At 44.0% G+C, this 20,692-nt stretch overlaps 1 protein-coding gene across 1 annotated transcript in view; it reads left to right on the top strand.

Annotated features, from left to right (window-relative positions):
* map2 (microtubule-associated protein 2) overlaps positions 1-20,692 on the top strand; it is a 112,045-nt gene that overhangs the window by 65,715 nt on the left and 25,638 nt on the right. The window contains 3 exon segments of the mRNA XM_036540962.1: positions 3,839-4,087; positions 15,826-15,930; positions 17,189-17,263. Coding sequence (XP_036396855.1) covers positions 3,874-4,087; positions 15,826-15,930; positions 17,189-17,263 — 394 coding nt within the window. The 5' untranslated portion in view covers positions 3,839-3,873.

Raw genomic sequence — 20,692 nt, 5'->3', positions numbered from 1 at the left:
GGGTGTGGCCAGTGTGTGAACAGATTAGTTACAATGCAGGTGGAGCAGGTAGACACAATCCCCCCCACCCTACCCAACGGAAGGGATATAATAGGCTTAAACTCCTGCCCCACGGGGGTCGAGGAATTAGACCCAGCACTCTAGCGTCTCTAGTCCAGTGACCAGTACAAAGTGTCTGGCTGCTTAGTGTAAGATGTGGCTCTTGAGGCCTGTCAGAGCTTGGAAAGTGACCTTGACCAAAAAGGCAGCGGTCCTGCGGGAGAGAACAATGGATCTTTCTGCTGAAGGGATTTGTCCTGGAGAATTGCCATTGTTTGTGGCTTGCAATGTTAGGGCTGATAAACACAGTTTTTTATACTGTATAGTTGTGTGTGTCATTGCAGACATCTTTACAGGAACTGTAAATGTTCAAGTCCTATCGGCAAAATAGAGTGTCTGTATGCCTAGTGACAGTACATTTTTTCTGTAATTGATTGTAGTGCAATTGAGTTTGTAATTGTATGGCTATATTTACCCCACAATGGATTTTTGGGAACTCAGACTGGGTCAGAAAAACACACTCTGCTACACACTGCAGTCTCTGTCACTAAACACATGCTGTCCTCTACACCCTCCACCCCCAACCTCCTCAGCAATCCCCTTCCCCCATTCTTCTTGATCATTTGGTTGTTTGTCTGTCAGTCATCATGTTCTGCCCTCATCCCACCTCCTCTCAGAATCCCAGTCACCCTGACTGTCATGTTTGCGACCAGAGACATTGTTGTGGATTATTCAAACATTTAATTATTGTTTCCTGTGATACCCTGGACAGTACAATGGCATATGTATTGGCAATTCCACAGTAGCCCAGGGCAAGGCTTGGAGTGCTATTATGGAAAATCACCCAGACAATGCACCCCCCCCCCCCCAACATCTTGTTTCATATTTGTTGTTAGGATAAGCGAGATACTAGGGTAAACCAGGGTTAGATGGTTTAAAGGGGGAGTAGTTTTGGATATTTTCCACTTTATACTTTGTGGGAATATGAAAACATACTGTATATGTACATTTTTTTATTTCCATCTTAAAGATATCACAAGATCACAGTTGCTGTGTGTGTACGCTTGTCTGTGTGTGTAGGCGTGTGCTTGCATTTGTGTGTGTCTGACATTGGATGATAAGACATCTAATCAATATAATACAATAAAAAGTCTTCTAACAGGAAGTGGATATTAGGTCAAGAATACAAATTAGGGTTATTATCATTTTCCTTTTAATCTCTGTGCATGGAATCGCAGTGTAGCATAGTTGTAAAGAGCAGGAACTGTAACCAAAAGGTTGCTGGTTCAATTCCCAGCTAGAGTGCTGCTGTCAATCCCTTGGGCACGGAGCTTAACCCAGAACTGTTTCAATAAATATCCACCTGTGTAAATGGGTAACAAACTTTAACCTATGTAAGTCGCTCTGAATAAGAGCGTCTGCTAGATGCCAGTAATGTAAAACAAAATGTAATGCACAGAATCCAGTCATTGAGTTTAATGGCTTTGGATAACAAGTTTAAGGATACATGACTGTACACATACAGCAATTTCATTCAAAGTACTTTTATTTGAATTTCACAAAATTGCCACGTTTGCTCCTTTTGTCTCCCAGATGACAGGTCTGCTCGGTTATCCATTGTCCAACCCAAACTGCTGTGTTTTGATCTTCTACACCTTCAAAGGAAAGGTGCATCGGGTTGAGATTACTCTGCACTCAAAAGATGAAAGGGTACCTCAGTACAGAGGCTGATCTCAAGCCCTCAGTACGGAGGCTGATCAAGGGATCAGAGTACAGAGGCTGATCTCAGGGCCTCTATGTCAGAAATGGGCTTTTCCCATATCACAGCTCCACTGTGCTTCATCTTTATGCCTCACCATTCTTGACCACCCTCAAGAGGCCAACTGTCCAGATGTAACTCTGTTCAACAGCAATCGACAATTGAATAAAAGTGACTAAAAGTTCTGAAGCCTATTTTTTTTTCTTTTTAAAAAGTACTTCTTTAATTAGCAACAGAGTGTTAGTCCTTCAGTGCGGAAACAAAGGAAGGCTGGTCCCATCTTTGAGTCTTTCTGATCAAAGTGCCCTGAAAGAGCTCAGCTGTCTGAATAGACAGCTCCTACCCTGTCTAGTTCAGTTAACAGCAGAGGCTGGTAGTTCCCCCTTAAACAATAGAAACACAGCAATTGAGATATCACAGGCGTCTTTAGACAAAGATGACATCACATTGTATGATTTTTAAGTAATTCATTTGCATTTTATTGCATGACATAAGTATTTGATACATCAGGAAAACAGAACGTAATATTTGGTACAGAAACCTTTGTTTGCAATTACAGAGAACAGAAGTTTCCTGTAGTTCTTGACCAGGTTTGCACACATTGCAGCAGGGATTTTGGCCCACTCCTCCGTACAGATCTTCTCCAGATCCTTCAGGTTTCGGGGCTGTCGCTGGGCAATACGGACTTTGAGCTCCCTCCAAAGATTTTCTACTGGGTTCAGGTCTGGAGACTGGCTAGGCCACTCCAGGACCTTGAGATGTTTCTTACGGAGCCATTCCTTAGTTGCCCTGGCTGTGTGTTTTGGGTCATTGTCATGCTGGAAGACCCAGCCACGACCCATCTTCAATGCTCTTACTGAGGGAAGGAGGTTGTTGGCCAAGATCTCGCGATACATGGCCCCATCCATCCTCCCCTCAATACGGTGCAGTCGTCCTGTCCCCTTTGCAGAAAAGCATCCCCAAAGAATGATGTTTCCACCGCCATGCTTCACAGTTGGGATGGTGTTCTTGGGGTTGTACTCATCCTTCTTCTTCCTCCAAACACGGCGAGTGGAGTTTAGACCAAAAAGCTCTATTTTTGTCTCATCAGACCACATGACCTTCTCCCATTCCTCCTCTGGATCATCCAGATGGTCATTGGCAAACTTCAGACGGGCCTGGACATGCGCTGGCTTGAGCAGGGGGACCTTGCATGTGCTGCAGGATTTTAATCCATGACGGCGTAGTGTGTTACTAATGGTTTTCTTTGAGACTGTGGTCCCAGCTCTCTTCAGGTCATTGACCAGGTCCTGCCGTGTAGTTCTGGGCTGATCCCTCACCTTCCTCATGATCATTGATGCCCCACGAGGTGAGATCTTGCATGGAGCCCCAGACCGAGGGAGATTGACCGTCATCTTGAACTTCTTCCATTTTCTAATAATTGCGCCAACAGTTGTTGCCTTCTCACCAAGCTGCTTGCCTATTGTCCTGTAGCCTATCCCAGCCTTGTGCAGGTCTACAATTTTATCCCTGATGTCCTTACACAGCTCTCTGGTCTTGGCCATTGTGGAGAGGTTGGAGTTTGTTTGATTGAGTGTGTGGACAGGTGTCTTTTATACAGGTAACGAGTTCAAACAGGTGCAGTTAATACAGGTAATGAGTGGAGAACAGGTGGGCTTCTTAAAGAAGAACTAACAGGTCTGTTAGAGCCGGAATTCTTACTGGTTGGTAGGTGATCAAGTACTTGTCATGCAATAAAGTACAAATTAATTATTTAAAAATCATACACTGTGATTTTCTGGATTTTTGTTTTAGATTCCATCACTCACAGTTGAAGAGTACCTATGATAAAAATTACAGACCTCTACATGCTTTGTAAGCGGGAAAACCTGCAAAATCAGCAGTGTATCAAATACTTGTTCTCCCCACTGTATATGTGTGTGTTAGAATGAGGTAACATAATGTTGCTGTTATGTATCATTATTAGGGTCTATGTATGTTAGACAGAGGTTCATCTCTCCTTTACTAATTTTATCTCCTCTTCCTCCACTCTCACCACAGTAAGGACAGAACTGCGGCCCCATCCCCCAATCACCATGGCAGATGGTCGGCAGCCTGAGGACAGCACGCCACAGTGGGGCCCTCCAGGAGCTCAGGACCCAGTGCCTCCTGCTGGCAACAGTGAAAATGGCTATTCTTCCTACAGGGCATGCCAGCAGGGTGGGGCCCACAGTGTCTCCGCCCCCTACTCTGCCACCAAAGAGAATGGCTTCAATGGAGACCTGTCCAGCGGTCACATGGTGACAGCAGGTAAGAGCACCTGAACTCCCTGCCCACTGTAGAGCTGTCCAAGTTATGCATTGCAGCTGTGAGGTGGTGATCTGCACACAGCTTTGTTGTCTGTGAGCTGCCATGACCAGCTTTCCTTTAGCAAGCCTTATGGTCTAGCGTAGTCTCTTTCTTAGGAAGCTCTCCTCATAAGTTTACTCCTTCTTTCTGTGGGAACACACATGACTAGCATTTGAAGAAACTGGGAAAAACAGCTGCAAACCCCAAAGCATGGATTTAAATTTTTCAGACTGGAGCTCGCTCTCCATATTGACATTAAATGCATTTAGCAGATATCTAGAGCGACTTCCAGCACAATACAGCATAAGTGTATCCATTCAACTTAAATGACCAACACTGCCAGACCAGGCTAACAACACTCACAGACCAGTGAGTGTGAGCATAACACCATTCAAGCCTTACCACAAGTTAACACAAGTTGCACAACCTGACTAGGCAACAGAAGCCAAGTACACTACATCACAATACTACACATAAAATAAACATCAAATCTTAGAGATAGCAAGTGTTAGGGAGCAGGGATTGAGATGGAACCAAGATACAGTCTGAAGTGGTGGGTCTTCAGTCTGCGACAGAAGATGGACAGCGATTCCAATGTCCTAACCTCTCTGGGGAGTTCATTTCACCACTGAGCAACCAGTACAGACAGGGATCATGTCTTAGAGGAGCGACCCCATCAGGATGGGACAATCAGTTGCCCCGTAGATGCAGAGCACTACAATCTTGACAGAACATAGGGTTTGAAGACTATCTTGCTGTAGTGCTCACTGGGTAAATGAATCTCTGTGAATGGAGTTTAAGGGCAGTACGCTCTGCCTTTGTATCGGCTTGCTTCGGATGAATTAGTGGATCTTTGTTCTTCCTGTTCACATACTAGAATGTTGTATGTGATCTGAACATTGTTTGCAACACCTCAGCGTGGTTATAAAAATGACTTGGTTTGTGTTACAGACCTCTATACTTCCATAGCTGGCAAATTAAATGTCCAACCAACAAGTAAAATCCATTGAATGAATAGTTAGTCACTCACTACTGTTAAATAACCTGTTATTTACCAATTCTACCAGCAACATATGAATAGTCCAATATTATGGTTTTAATTAATGCAAATATTAAATCAGATATTTTTGCAGTGTAATTCTGTAACGAAAGAGTCAGAAGACCCAAGTGCAGAGCTCCAGTACTTTTAATACAGAGTCCACAAATCCAAAACGGAATCTTCTAGAATGGTCCAAACACAAGCCAGGGTCAAAGAACTTGGAGGGCAAACAGTAGTACTAAACAAACAATCCAAACTGCCAGACAATAAGCAGGGTCAAAAGACAGGCAAACAGGTCAAAACAGGAACAGAGCTAAGCACAAACACCAAGAAACCGGTTCAGTATGCGAGTGCAATACCTCACAGAGAGGTGCCTGAATTGCAGTCCTTAAATCCCCCAGTGGTGATTAACTGAATTTTCTGCAGGTGTGGTTAAAACTGAGGCGACTCAGAGCGTGGACGTGGCTGAACAGAGAGTTGGCTGGAGGCGGGTCTGACAAATTCCACTGTAATGGAATTGCTTATGCATACAATGAGACCTTTATCTATTTATTGTGGTTAACGACTTAATGAATCTATTTCTGTAAGATGATTCTCATCACTGTGACATTTTAGACTGACTATTAAAACATATATAATGTAATATGGAAATTTCTTTTCTGTATGTGTGTGTGTGTGGGGTGGTTGTTTTTGTTTTACTGCAGAATGCATCTGAGGTTGTCATAAAAAATGATGAACTGGTTAATAAACCATACTGTGTTTCTCCTCTAACCTCACCTCCACCCAGCGCAGCTTGTCTGCACCAGACATGGCAGCCCCACTGTCACACAATGCATGTGCGCTCATATGCTTTCTTTAGGGTCATTTGGGTTCATGTGCTGTAGATGAAGTTCAGGAAGATGTCAGAACAGTAATATCATGTCAAAGCGGATTACATTCTCAATGAATACCCTTGAACTCAGCTGAGGTGATATCAATATTAACATCTGTTTCAAGAAAGAAATGAGAAACCCTTTTCTCCATGTGTTAATATTATTGCATTCATTGTTTTCGCTCAGTAACGGAAATGTACAGTATATACTATTTTTCTGGAAAAATAGTATATACTTTCTAAAGAGTGAATTTTAGAAAAAATTATACTATGCTAAGCTAAGCTAAGGGTGTCTGCTCATTGGCTAAAAAATGCGGTGATCCCTCGCTGACCTGAGGCAGAGCTGCATCAGTTTTTTACCTGTGGGTGGTGAGGGCAGGTCTCTAACGGGAGAATTATATAAGATATGAGTGTTTGTGGTGCAACCACAATAGGAGATGGCCTTAGAAGTGAGGCTGTGTCATGTGTGTGTGTGTGTGTGTATACGCTTGCATTTTTGTGTGTGCCTACATGTGCATATGTATGTGTGTGCAAGTGTATGTATGTGCATGAGTGTGTGTATGCATGCATGCATTTTTGTGTGTGCCTGCATGTGCATGTGTGTGTCTGAATGCGTGTATGTGTGTGTGGGGGTGTTTGTGTTTGTACCTGTGTGCATGTGTAGGTGTGTATGTGAATCAAAGAGTAAGCAGACAGGAATGAGTCGGTAATGGGTTTATCACCCAGTGGGATGTTGTCTCAAGGTGGCTGAAACAGGCCCATCGCTCCTCAGAAGCAGGTGAGCTGTGAGTTTTGATTCATGAGATCCTGTGGGTGCACCTCCTATCACCTCCCTCCCTCTGATTTGAGGTACAGCTCTAATTGGCCAGACATCAAGCTTTGCTGCACTCCTCTTATACACTGGCAAAATATGACAGCTGTGGCTCATGCTGTTGGACAATCACAGCACCTCACAGTTTTAACCCATCACTTTAGAATTTTCATTGAAAATTAAAACAGGATTTCTATTGGCCGCTAAGGGGTCTGTAATTAGAGAGAAAGGTGTATTGGTTAAGTGATATTGTGTTTCGCCTCCCAGCAGTGCAGTGCTGTTTGTCTCTTAAGTGTCTCCACAGTGTTGTTTCGTAATGGGAGTGGAGCAGATGACTGGTGTGCAGGATCCCTCCGACAGGAAGTGAGAGTGCGGGATAAGTCCCACCGTGCACTTGGAAGGTGCCGCGAGACTGCGTGGGAGAGAGAGTGAGTGAGGGTTTCTCAGAAGCTGCTCGCCTTGCTGTTACCATTGTAATTAAGCACCAATTCTCTCACTCTCTCTCCCTCTCTCTCTACAAAAGAGCAAGGCTTCTGGTCTCTTGCAGCGCGTTGCCACGGCACCCACTCCTCCTGCAATTTCGATCCTGCTTGCCTTTTGTTCTGGCATCCCCTGAAATGTTTTTTGTGTTCATGTTCCTGCTCAGACTGATGCAGCATCAGAGTGCTGTTTCCAGCACCGACAAACCACTGTTCGTCCCCAAAACTATGATACAAAGGCCTATTTCCCCTTAGGTATTCAGCTAGAGACAGAGAGAAACCATGGACACGATCTCGCATTTCATTATTGTGAAATGAGGAAACTTGCAGTCTGTGTTCTTTTTGCTGGTAGACCTTATGAATGGTTCTGTATTTGACCAGAGATTGCTGCTACCTGTAGAGTAAAGGTATTTGCCCTCAAATATCATCTCTCAGGGTGTTTTGTGGGTGGTCATTTGTACAGATGGCATCTGAGGCTTTTATAATTGCTATATATAAACTAGTGACAGAGTTTGCGTGTGTTTGTGTTCCTTTTAATTTCATTATTTGGAAAACTCTCTGCAACAGTCTGTCCCTCGTTCAAATGTAGACTGTTCCCTAACAGAAAACTGAACAGCAGTGATGTGTGGCCTACTCTTCAGGATTGTAATTAACAATCTGTTTTGGAACAATGGCCCTGAGTTTGTCACCAGCGAGGGGAACTTTAAAACCTTGTGCAGCTCATTAAAATGGCTTGCTCACTGCCACCCTCACACTGTTCTCTGATCCCCCTGCTTCTCTTAATCCTTCACTTTGAAACTTCCAAAAAGTCCATATTGATATGACTGAACTGTGCTGTATTTAAGCGAACATTAGTAGCATATTATAAATTATCTATGCATAGGCTATTAATGGTTTATTAATGTTTATATGTGGGGTTGCAAAAAAATAAAACTTGCAGATATAATTGTCTTCAAGCCATGCCTTCATGATGCCTTCATTGCCATGTAATATGTACAGGTATTGACATCACAGTCCCCTTTTCAAATGTCTTTGTGTGAATGTAGTTTTGATTATTTATCCTCAGTTGAGCTGCAGCTGCTGCAGGAACACAGAGCCCGAATGAATCTTGATGAGTCTGACTGGTGAAGACCAGAATCCGAAACCCATGGTTATGGCTGGTGGTCGTTGATATAATGTTTTGTTCTTATAACATACAAACAACAAAAAAGTCACTCATTGTGCAGCTTGTTGGGGCAGGTTTATCCACTAGTGGGTCAGAGAGGTGGGGAGCCAGTTCTTTTAGTGTTACAAATATGCAAATATGCATATTTAATAAACCATGCAAGCCTTATTTCTTACTTCATAGTCACATTTTTAAAAGATGAGGAGAGGTTTGGTCTGCATTAGCAATATGGTGCTATAGCACGTGGTGCAAAGCAATGCATTTCCCTGTGGGCTTGGCAAAGATCTTATCATTCAGCTTTGGCTTTCAGCTTCGCTCACTGAGCAGGACACTAAGCCTGTGTGTGTCTGCCATTATGAACCTATAAAAGTCACATTCAGAAAAGAAAACTTGATGAGAAAAGAAATAAGTGATCATGTGGAGCCAATGAAGCAGGAAATTGGCTCCTTGGCGTTGTGTGCATGTGTAGTAGTAGTAGCAGGTGAGGCTGCAGTGGGCTGTGGTCTATGGGGATGGAGCTGCTGAGGATCCTGGGGTGGTGGTAAGGGCATGAAAGACTACACCTCCTACAGACCTTTTGATTAAAGGTTTGTGATGCAATCATAGTCATTATCAAATCTCTTTGAAAGAGCTGGGCCCTCTTTGCTAAAATATACTTGCGGAAGATGCACACACATATATAGTATATACATAAATGCATAAATAAATGTGCATTTACTCACATGCACAGACACAGCTGTACATATCCACACATGCCACACACACACACCCATGCCCCCCCTCCCCCAGCTGAGCCTTGTCCAATACCCTGTGGGTAATCAGAGCATCAGCAGCTGCAAAGGGGATACTGACTGGGGGACAGCAAGAGAGACAGAGAGGACAAACTCCTACAGCCTTATTAGCAGTGTTGACAGCCCCAGGCACCTCTATGGCCAGTGCGTCTCTCTTAGAGAGTAGATGCACTTCATACATTTGTGGCCTGCACTTCATACTGTGCAGGACTCAACTGCTGCTGACTTCACATTATGTATTTGCCTGGTGGACGTCCTAATCCAACGTGACTTACATGGCATACATTTCTACTTCAATCACAGTCAGTTATCCATTTGGACAGGCAGATTTTATAACCAATGGGGAAATTGTGTGCAACTGAAATTGTGCCACCTGATGAAAAGGACACGCTGTGTTCAGACTGTGATATTAAGAATGCCACTCCAGACTGATGCTGCAGTGAGACCAACCGCAAGTTACACAGTGAGATATGAAAGGTGGCATTTTGACATGACCTGTAAACTTTTGGTTCTGTCCCCGAAATACAGACATGTCAAATTGCTATGTTGTATTCAACTGGGTAACTTTCATTTTTCCTCATGTTATCTTGAAGATTTTATCGTTGTTTCAGGCAGCATGGGGGTGAATGTTGTGCAGTGATGAGGTTAATAGAGGCCACTGTGTCCCCTGGTAGTCCATTTGGGACACAGCAGTCTTCACATTATCATCAGTCTGTAATGGAGGCAGGGTGTATCCATGCACCTTTGTGGATGTCTGGTGGGATTCCAAGTGTGGGCGTGATCTCCCTGATGCCATAGATGTGAGAAGAGCGTTTTACCACCACAGAGCATACAGGCCAGCCCGGCTAGGCTGAGACTATGTGTTGCCGGGGCAACCGATCCACTCCCTGCCGAGGAATCCTCAGCTCTGGGTTCCAGTCGGCAAGCTTCACTCCTCGTGCATTGGCACATGCCACTGAGTATGTACAAAACAGCATTGTTGTCCTGCTACCAGGGCTGTCAGGCTGGCATTAACCAGGAAGCGCATACACACTATCGCTGGTATTACCATGGCAATCATTCTAAATCTCTACATTGGTGCTTTTGTTGGGGGATTGGTGGACGAGGAGTCTTTGTGTGTGTGTGTGTGTGTTGGGGGGGGTGTGATTGAGCTACGTCTGCCATGCTGCTTTTTTTCCTGAGCAGGGTGAGGCTTCAAAATTTACTTGAGGCAGGGTCTGAGCACAGCTTGCACTGGGCGGATTCTTGCACCGGATTTTTCCAGCGCTGAGCACAATGGGGAGGAGGAAGTCACAGAGCAGAGGGGCAGAGATGAGGTGGAATTCTCCTGTCCGTTAGGCAGCCTTTTATGAGGGTGTGGCTTGCATTCATCTGATTTTGGTCTGATCGTCCAACTGCGTGTGTTCAGTAAGGAGTGCACTGTGCTGGTGCCACGCTCCCTTCCATTTTGTCTGTCTCTGCAAACATTTCCCCCCACCCACCCCATGTCTTTGTTTTCCACCTTTGGCTGACTCTGCAGCATTCTCTTTGTGTGTGGGTGTGTGTGTTTTATATGTTTGTGTGTCTGTTCATGTGTGTACTTATGTGTGTACATGCATGTTAGTCTTTGTGTGCACAGGTGCATACCTGTAAATATGTGTGAGTGTTTGTGCTTGTCTGTAGGTGCTTGTCTGTCATTTTTTACTTCTTTGTAATGGGTGACGGGTGGAGGAGGGAGAGGAGGCCTCCTCCTCTCCCTCCTCCACCCGTCACCCATTACAAAGAAGTAAAAAATGACAGAATGAGGAGCCAGAACACTGCATGGTAATATCTGTTCCACAGCTCTGCTGCACTTTTGGACAATAATGAGTAATGAGAGTATCTGTAAGGATTATGTAAGCATGAGTGAATGGCTCCCACAGTAACAATATTTTACCACTAGAGGGAAGCACGGCCATCAAAGTGTGCTTGCTCAGTTCTTGTTTATCTTACATACCAGGCACCTTCCCCGGCTCTTTTTTCTCAGTAAAAATGTTAAGGAATTTAGTGTCTGTTTTCTCAAAGTGGAAGTGTACTTTGATTACATTGCTTGGCACCAGACTCTAGAGGATTTTATTGTGCCACTGTTGAGTATGCAAATGTAGGGTTTAGCAGTGGCAGTCGCCTGTGTGTGAGGAAGACTGAAGAGGAGGGTGAGGGGGCAGGCCGTGGGCAATGCAGACCCTTTTTCTTCCTGTGTAGGCGTGCAGTAGGTGGAGATTGAGCCTAACAGCTCTGCAAGATGAAAAAAAGGGAAAACTGTGCCATTTTATTAATGCCCCTCAGCAGTATGTAGTCATTCCCTTGAGTGAGAGAAATAATAACCCACTCTCATTAAGTGCAGTGGAGTATTTACAGATTAGATTTCTACACTGGATGTCATGAAGAGATTCATTGCATATCAATGCTGAGGGCTGGCCAGGATTTACTAAAACATGTTGAAAAAAGGCAATTACCCTCTGTGACCAAGGGATGTGTGATCAGACCACAGGAGTCATGCGTTTTTTAATGTGATTCACATTAATTTGCAGTTAGTGTGAATTTACATTATGCTATATCAAAACAAGACATGCATGTAGAAATAAAACAGTTGTACTTCCCGAGTATGAGTTTCATGAATAGATTCTTTAATACAGTAGAGGAACTAGTGGATCTTCTCCCCAAGTACAGAGATAAAAGAACCCTGATGGTATGGTAACACTGATCTTTAAAGGAATCCTTTCCCACTCCAACATTTTGGGTACCCATCCTGGCTGGTGACCTGTGGGGGCTGGACATTCCCGCAGTCCCCCCCCAGGAAGGACTCATTTGCATTTTGTAAGGTGGGCTGAAGCAACACCTTCCCTTGACTTCCTAGGTTTAGACTGGCCTGGCAAATGGTCAAGCGAAAGGTTGTCCCTACAGGGTTAACATTCAATTGACATTGATGTTAACCACCATTCTGAGTACCCATGTGAGCTATTGTCCTGTGGAGAACAGACAGTCCCACTGTCATCTCAGGAAGGAGCTGTTTGCATATGAAACGGTGGGCTCAAGCAACACCTTTCCTCAAATTCCTGGGATGAAACTGATTTGTCAAATGCTCAACCACAATGTGTTACATATCCCAACAATGTATTTTGACAAAGATTATATGGATTTAATGTGTGGTAATATTCATAAATTTAACCAACAGTTTAATATTTCGTTATCGTTAATTACTTTAATTATTATTCATTCATTATCATATTCTTTGTTAAGTTCCTCAGCAATGTTATTTTCCTAAATTGATATTTAATCATGCTAAATATCACCTTATGACAAAAAAATACTTATGGACTGTATAATACATTATGAACACGGTGTGATTCACCATTAAATGTTTGTCAACAAACCATTCATGAGCAAAGCAGACATCCTTATCTAGAGCTCCAGTAGTGATAGATCATACATTCTCTGGCCTATTTTCTCAGATGGTCATGTATGAGAGCTGTGGAATTATGTTTATACTAAGTGTAACTTTATAAAGCAGACATAATGCCTTCATGAACATGCCATTGCTACTCTAGAATGCAGTCATAAATGACTCCAATGTTTGGTGCAGGCTTATGTAGAGTGATACAGTGCATGATATATAAAAGATAAAACTATCCAAATGAACATGTGGAATGTCACTCTATTTCAGCAGGCAAAATCACATTTTTCTTATGACCTCTTTATGAAGTGTGATGCCATGTTCATTGAGGTGTCATATACATATTACTCTTGCTATGTGTTGCCTGGTGTGGTTGTATCACACATGATTCAAGCCCTTGCCTATCATTGTTCTAAGCCCTGCACTTAATAATTGGATAACTGGCCATTGCCTGGTGTTTCTTATGCAATAGTTGATGTAGAACTGGCAGTCTCTTATAGAGAATATTGGAGCAGTAGCCTGCTGTGTGGAATTGTTCTCTGTCATCCGTAGGCTCACTTAATTTTGTTTTTTAATTGGTTACTCTTTCTTTTGGCTCCTGTCACTTCTGTTGCCATGGAAGTGCCTCTGAATATGATGCCAGTGTTCTACGTGTCAGTGTATGTATTCTTTTTAAACCCCCGAACAACCCACCCACCCAACAACCCCAGTGAAAGATAAACAAAAATGAGGCAAAAACATTTCATTATCAATGCATTGTTTTATGATACATACCTAGGCGTAAAAATTCTTTACTCAGACAAAGTGCTTTTAGAGTATAGTTTACACTATGCAGTTCAGGATGTCAGAAGATTGTGAGCAGGATAATAACTGAAATGCTAGAAAATCATCAGGACCTTGCATCCTCATGAAACTGAACGTTACAAGATCATGCAGTATTCAGGTCAGTAGCTCTTACCATCATCATTGCCTTGATAAAGTGCAGCTGGGTCACTAACATTGTGAACGTCAGTCTGGCACTGCAAGTCTTCACCTCAAAGGGAGCTTGGTGTCTTATGGCGTTGCTCTTTTTGTTGTTTTCACACACAATAAAAATGTCTTTGATGACCAAACTAGCACACTTTGCTTTGAAAGATTATTATGCATTTAGTTGACATGAGTTTCATGTTGAGTGTCCATTGCATTGATACCACGGGGGACAGTTAAAAAATAGCATTGCCTGTGTCCTTGCTGACTTTCAGTGAGTATTCTGTGTTGGAGGAGATTATGAAGAATGAAGGAAGGTGTTATGCTAAATTTAATCTCGCGTACAATTCCAATATGTGTTATATTCACCTTTACTTGTCTCTTTCTTAAAGGCTTGAATGTCTTTACAACAATGAGGCAGACTTAAGATATTAGACATTTTGTATCTGCTGTCAGTAAAATCCTTGATGAGGAATAATTTTTTCAAAGATGGCCCATGTTCACCTTAGCTGCACTGTATAGCTTTTTATAGCTATATAGCACTGTAGCAGTATGATATCCTGAAATCCTGTTACCAATCCATCAGCCATATATTTAAATATTTTTTATGATCATCTAGCCATTCTTTGTCAAGAAAACTCGCATAAACGTTTTTCTTTTTCGTTCTAATGCCATTCTAAGGCATTTTGTAATCATGGACAGTCCTTTATTACAACTTATGTCACTTATCTAATCTAAACTAATAAAGCATGATTATTTTAAATGCACATGTGTTTGTCTGACATGAATCTGGGGTTGGGAGGAGAATGTGAAGAAAAACTGCAGGCTGAAGGTTTACGTGAACTCTACCTTTACCTGTTCATGTGAAAGAGTGGTGTTTCTGGCTCACAGGTTTGAAGGGCCATGTTTCAGACTCCTCCTAAGAGAGGTGTCATTGTCTCAGAAAGTGAAATATTTCTTTCCAGCATTTGCTTAATGCTACTGAGGGGTTAAGCCCCTCTGACTGGGACTATTATAACATTTCCACTGCATTAGTGATGTGTTAATGTGATCCCATTTTTCATTCAGTAGTAGGTCTCCGAAGGGCTCTGACACTACCGCTGTGTAATTAAAAAGAGCCCAGATCTTAATTGCACATGGCCTGCAAAGGTCATTCCTATTATTTTATCCATTGAAAAATAACATTATTTGAGTGTGGCTTTTTTATCTGAGCTTGATTATGTCTGGAGGAAGAGGCTGTGTGTTCCATTTGAGTCCCTGTTCGTCCTCATTCTCTGAAGCGTTTTATTTAGCCAGAGCTCTGGACAAACTAATTTTCCATGGGTGTAACCCACTTCACATGAACTTTTCTCTCTTTTTTAGTTTTCACCCATTATTTTAAAATTTATACCACGTTACTCTTTGTCTTTGTTTCTGTCCCTCACTCCATTTTCCTAATTTACTTCACTTTACTGTTTGTATTATGACTCTTTACCTCCCTGTGCTTTACTATTCACTTTAGATGACTTTGTTTTGCACTTTCTAATTCTGGCTGATTTATTTTACACTATGTTCTTTGGTTTACTTTACATTATGTACTCTTGGTTTACTTTACACTTTCTAATTTGAGAGAGAAAGAGAGAGAGGGGAAGCAAAGGTTCAGAGGGTTGATATGTGGTTGAGGGAGGCAGAATAAATTTGAATGTCTGGGGGGTTCTGTAACAAAGACAGAGAGCAAGGAAAGACTGCTGGAACAGACCTGATTATGACAGGGAACAGTTAGGCCATGCATATGGCTGCCAGACTCACATTTCCCTAAAGACAGGATGGCTTTAGAGAGCAGCTGTTTGTGGTCTTGACTTAGGTGCTCTGGGGCTTTTCACTAGTGCTGGTGCTGTGGAGCAGTGTGGCCTATACATGCAGTAGATGCACACAAACTCGCACACACACACACACACACACACACACACATGCACACGCTCACTCTCTCATACTCCTATGCACTCTTGCACTTAGCGTATGTAACACACACCAACAGATTTAACAGATTTTTACCGGATGATGTTGTGTGTTTAGATGACAGACCACAGTGGATGTTGACATCACCAGAATGGGTGGCACTCAAGGAAAAGCATTGAGGTCTTCTTTTCTCTTTGTGTGCGTGTTTGTGTGTGTGTGTTGTTCAGAGCAAGTGTCTGCCAGAATTGTTCAGGAGGTAACAGCTGAGGCGGTGGCAGTGCTGAAGGGAGAGCAGGAACCACACCAAGACACTACGAAGAGGTTGCCCTCAGGTACTCCCGAATTAACACCTGCCTTTTCACACAGGTGCACCAAAATTACACTTGCCTCTTCACACAGGTACGGCCCAATCACAGCTGCCTTTTCACACAGGTACGCCTGAATTACAGGCATAATTCAGGTTGGCTCGCAAGGCTAAAAAACCTGTACAGTGCTTTAGGGGCATGATCTGAGGAGGGGTTTACTTAAACCAGGGTGTTGACTCGCCCCTGTTCAGAAGCTGAATGTTTTGTCTGAATGCTTGCCTTACCTGTGGTGAGGGAGGTACTCGGACAACCTGAGTACTATAGCAAAGGGAAAGAATGAAACATCATACAGTTAGGGTAACTGCTGATCTCGCTCTGTGGGGGTGCCAGACAGCACAGCACTGACAGCATGTGGCCTGCTGTACATTGCTAAACCATCACAGTTTTCTCTTCAGTGTAATTGCATGCCTAATGACAAAAATGTCATTCATCACCCAACAAAAAAAGAGCCAGATTCTGACAGAGGCAGTCAGGCACATTCTTCAGGTTTCTTCTTCCCCACTAGACAGATCACAAGAGCAACTAGAGTGCTGCAGGATCAAAGAGATGCAACCTCCTTTTAAGAGTTCCTGAACCAGAAGGGAGTAGGATCTATGCAAGACATCTGTTTACTCTGTTGTCAGGAGCAAGGTGTCTTAATCCTGCCTGTATCCCTCTATGTGGCCCACACAGTGTTGATTCCCCTGTGCTCTTGACTCCTAATACAGGTATAACAGAGTTGTTTGATCCTCAGAGGGGCATAGTTGGAATGTGTGCCACTTAGTTCTATTTGAGTTTGGATTGGGCAACGATCTGATGCTCATAAAATCCTGCTAAGCATACAGGGAGAGATGTTTATGGTGGCAGACACAAACAGATCTTAGGTTATTTTTGAAGAACATTTCTATTCTAAACCGTGTTTGTTTTATTTTTCCCCAGCTCTGCATCCTACCACACAATTATGCACAATATTTCTGTGTTCCGCTGTGGAATGATTCAGCAGAAAAGTGACCATTTTTAGACATGGCTCCTGATTTCTACTGCCTGTTAGTGAATCTGAGAGGATTAAACAGCACAAAGCCCTCACGGCCAGTCCCCCTTGAGCCTGCTGAGTCAGACCTGTCATGTATGGCGCTACAGAAGTATATGGCCTTATAGGAGCACCCCGTGGTTTGTGACACAGCCTGTCTTTGTTTAATTCCCTCCTGTGTTCCCTCTGTCCCCTTCTGTGTTTTTCCCCATGCAGTTGAGGACGCTGCCAACCTACCTCCCTCCCCTCCCCCGTCTCCAGCTGCTGAGCACTTCGGACCTCTGGAGGAAGGTAGGGACCCCTGCTTTCCCCTCCTTAAAAAGAGGGAGTGATAGACAGACAGAAAGAGAGAGAGAGAGAGAGAGAGAGAGAGAGAGAAGGGGAAATGAAGACAGAAGTCACCATGTGACAGCTTCAAGGGCCACTCAGCGCCGGGGCATGAGGATTTATTGTGCCCAGTCAGTCCCAATAGTGCCTGGGCATACCTCTCTCAAACTACACCCCTCGAGCCCAGGCCACTGTGGAGGGAAAGAAGGCCTTCATGGATCAGCTGGATGCTGATGCATCATGGGATACACTGGTCGTCCTAGGTGTAAGAGGGACAGGGAGGAATACGTCAAGGATTATTTTTTTTCCCACAACTGGAGCCATATTCTTCCTTTTCTTCCTCCTACTTCCCCTCTTATTCATCCTGCTCCTCTTTGCAGTATTAACAAGAGAGCCGTCGTCCATCTCCATTAAGCTGCTCCCCTGGCCACACCCCCCCCCCCCCCCCCACCCCCCTATCCCCCACGATCACGTACTGTACCTGCCCCCTGGACAAACCCAGACTGCGACTTTTGGAATGTTACCTCTGGCACTTGCATGATGTCATTGACTCCTTGACTTTTCCCACCCCCTTTCTTCCCTCCCCTCTGTCCCTGCCCCAGTAGCCTGTTGACTTCTGCAGCTCACCCATGTCTTTTAGGTCGTGTCTGTTCCTCCAGGTCTTGATTTTGCATGTGTTGTGGCAGCTCTGTTTATGTTGTTCCTGTTGTGGCCCTGTGTTTGTCCCTGTCTGTCTTGTGTTCCCTCCCTGGGGTCACTATGCCTGTGTCCAGTGGTCACGTGACCTTCACAGCCAACTGGTGGGTGGATCATGGCATGCTTAGTTTGGCTAACATTCCAGATGGGCTGCCTTGTGAAATTCAGGTCATCCATAAAGTGGACTTATCTGTTGAACAGATGTCACGAAAAGGCGATAAGCAACATCATCACATAAAAACACATTTATTGGATCTAAGTAGTAAAATGAATACATTAGCCAATCAAGAAATCCCTTTCAGAAAAAAAAGTTTCTTCTCATATGCAGGGTTACCTACACTAACTAAATAAGTAAAAATTTAGATATATGCAGCCAATATGTAAATAATTTGAGATGTTATGATATTGTTTTGGTAGGTAGCCTCCATCCCCAGTCCTGAGCATGCCCAGTTCTTCCTCCAGCAGCCTTGTCTCTGGAAGCTGTGTGTCTGGGCCTTGGTGTCTGGTCCCCTGGTTGCCTGGCTGACAGGATGTCTGCTCGTCTGGGTGTCCGGCTATCTGGCTGTCCAGGTGTCTGGTTGTCCAGGTTCCTGTGTGTCTCCTGTGTCTCTCTCTCTCTCTCTCTCTCTCTCTCTATCTCTGTCTGAACCTCCCTGCAGTTCTCTTCCTTGTGTGTGTTTGTAGATGTAGGGGATGAGGAGAAGGCAGGCCCTCTCCGACGCTTCCAAAATTCTCGGGAGAGGTGCAAGTTCCTCGCTCCCTCCATCTCGGTGTCTGTGCCTGACGATGACCCCTCCCACTCTGATGAGGAGTACTATGAGCACCCCTTGTTCAGCCCAGAGTGGACGCGGCACGGCTCTTGCCCGTCGGGGCAAGCCGTCCCGTTTAGACAGATTGAAGGTGAACCACGCATGGTTCCTCACCTCTGTTCTTCTTCCTACTCCTTCTCCCAACCCCCCAACCTCCTCCTGCTCTCTCTCCCCTCCTGTCTTCTGAACTCCCTCTCTTCCCCTCTCCTGCTCTGTTTCTTTGTCTGTGTCATACACGCTCAGAACTGGAGCTATTCCTCTATGTACGTTTATTGATGTATCTATGTACATTTCTGTCTTTTCCATATTTCGGTGAAGTCATTTGGTCTTTCTTTGACACCACATCCCCCTATCCAGTATCAATGTGTTGCACTTTACACAAGGTCTCCCAATCACAGACTCACACATATTGATCTCACCACATCCTGACACATGTATTGCTCATCTCCATGTGACCCTCACATGAATGTTTTTATGAATTTAAATTCTGTGCCTTTCGATCATTATGAATCACCTTACTGATGTGTGCAAAGGAAGAGACTCCTCCATCAGCCTCTGGCTCTCACTCAACAGGAGCAACCTACATGCAATCATGTCACATGCCCATGTGGACATTAGTGCACACTGCTCAGGCAGGTAAGAACACAGGGCTCAAATGTTTCTGTAAGTGCAGTGACATGCTGGTACACAAACATTTTCTACAAACTCCAAATGACTTGCCAGATTTGGGAAAAAGCAGCCCATGAACTCTAATGTTCATGCGCTCTCTTGCTCTCCTCCGCCCTTGGTGTCCGTTTTCTGTCTGACTCAGTGATGTCACCATGCCCACCGCCACCCACTGCCCCGCCTTGCCCCCTCCTCACCCTTCACCCTCCTAGCTCTATCCTCATATGTCCCACCTGCTGATGTACACCTGCTGTAGATCACAGGAAGGCTTTCAGCTCCTGAGTGCACACACTCATGCAGACACACACATGTGCTCGCAATTACAGGCATACAGACACACTTGTATGCATACATAGACACGCACTGGCACACATGCGCAAACACACACACACACACACACACACACACACACACACACACACACGCATGCATGTACAAAGAACAAACAGATAGCAGGAAGCAGGATCCTTGACCTTCTATAAGCCTCAGGACAGAGCTTCAGTGGTTATGCCTGACATGCTGCAGAGGGAATCTAGGCCAGCCCTCTCTATGTCTGCATCTCACCCTTCTTAAACAGGCCCGCACTGGGCTGCAGACTGGAATGCAGTGCACTGTGCACTTCAGTAATTGGGGAAAAAAAACGGTGTTCAGGGAGAGGTGCAGAATAAGATGATAATCTGTAATCTGCAGACAGAAACTGGGGAGCTTGCACCTCCCTGTCTAGAATCTTAGGGACCGCAGTGCATCTCCTTGGATAACGACATGAGTCTAATGAATACATTACAACACAAAAAACTCTTTACACTGCCTTTGGCTGGATGTCTGCCATGCTTGTGGCATTTTCATGCACGCAGACTGTGGACTGCTACGAAGTGTTCACTGAAAGACAGTCAAGGGCAACCATGCAGACATGGTGAAGAACTGTTATGAAGATATATTAAAGTAACACTTGTACATTAAGGATTAAAATATCAGCATCCGAATCAGCCTGTTATTCAACTTATTCAAAATACATCCGCCATTCCCCTGCAGTAGGCTGAAATATTCCTGACATTAGTCAATGTAGGAAAAGTCTGTAATAATTTTACACATTTGATTTCAGCAAGGAACAGTTCACTGTTCAGCCAGTACTGCTTACAGCAGGCTATACATTGTATCTTTCCTGCCTGAATAACGTGAGATAACTTGATGAGATAACCAAGCCATGTTTCAATCTTACATC

This window comes from Megalops cyprinoides, chromosome 11, assembly GCF_013368585.1.
Source record: "Megalops cyprinoides isolate fMegCyp1 chromosome 11, fMegCyp1.pri, whole genome shotgun sequence".
NCBI lineage: Eukaryota > Metazoa > Chordata > Actinopteri > Elopiformes > Megalopidae > Megalops > Megalops cyprinoides.
Note: the sequence above shows the minus strand (reverse complement) of the source record. Positions and strands in the feature narration are given on the sequence as shown.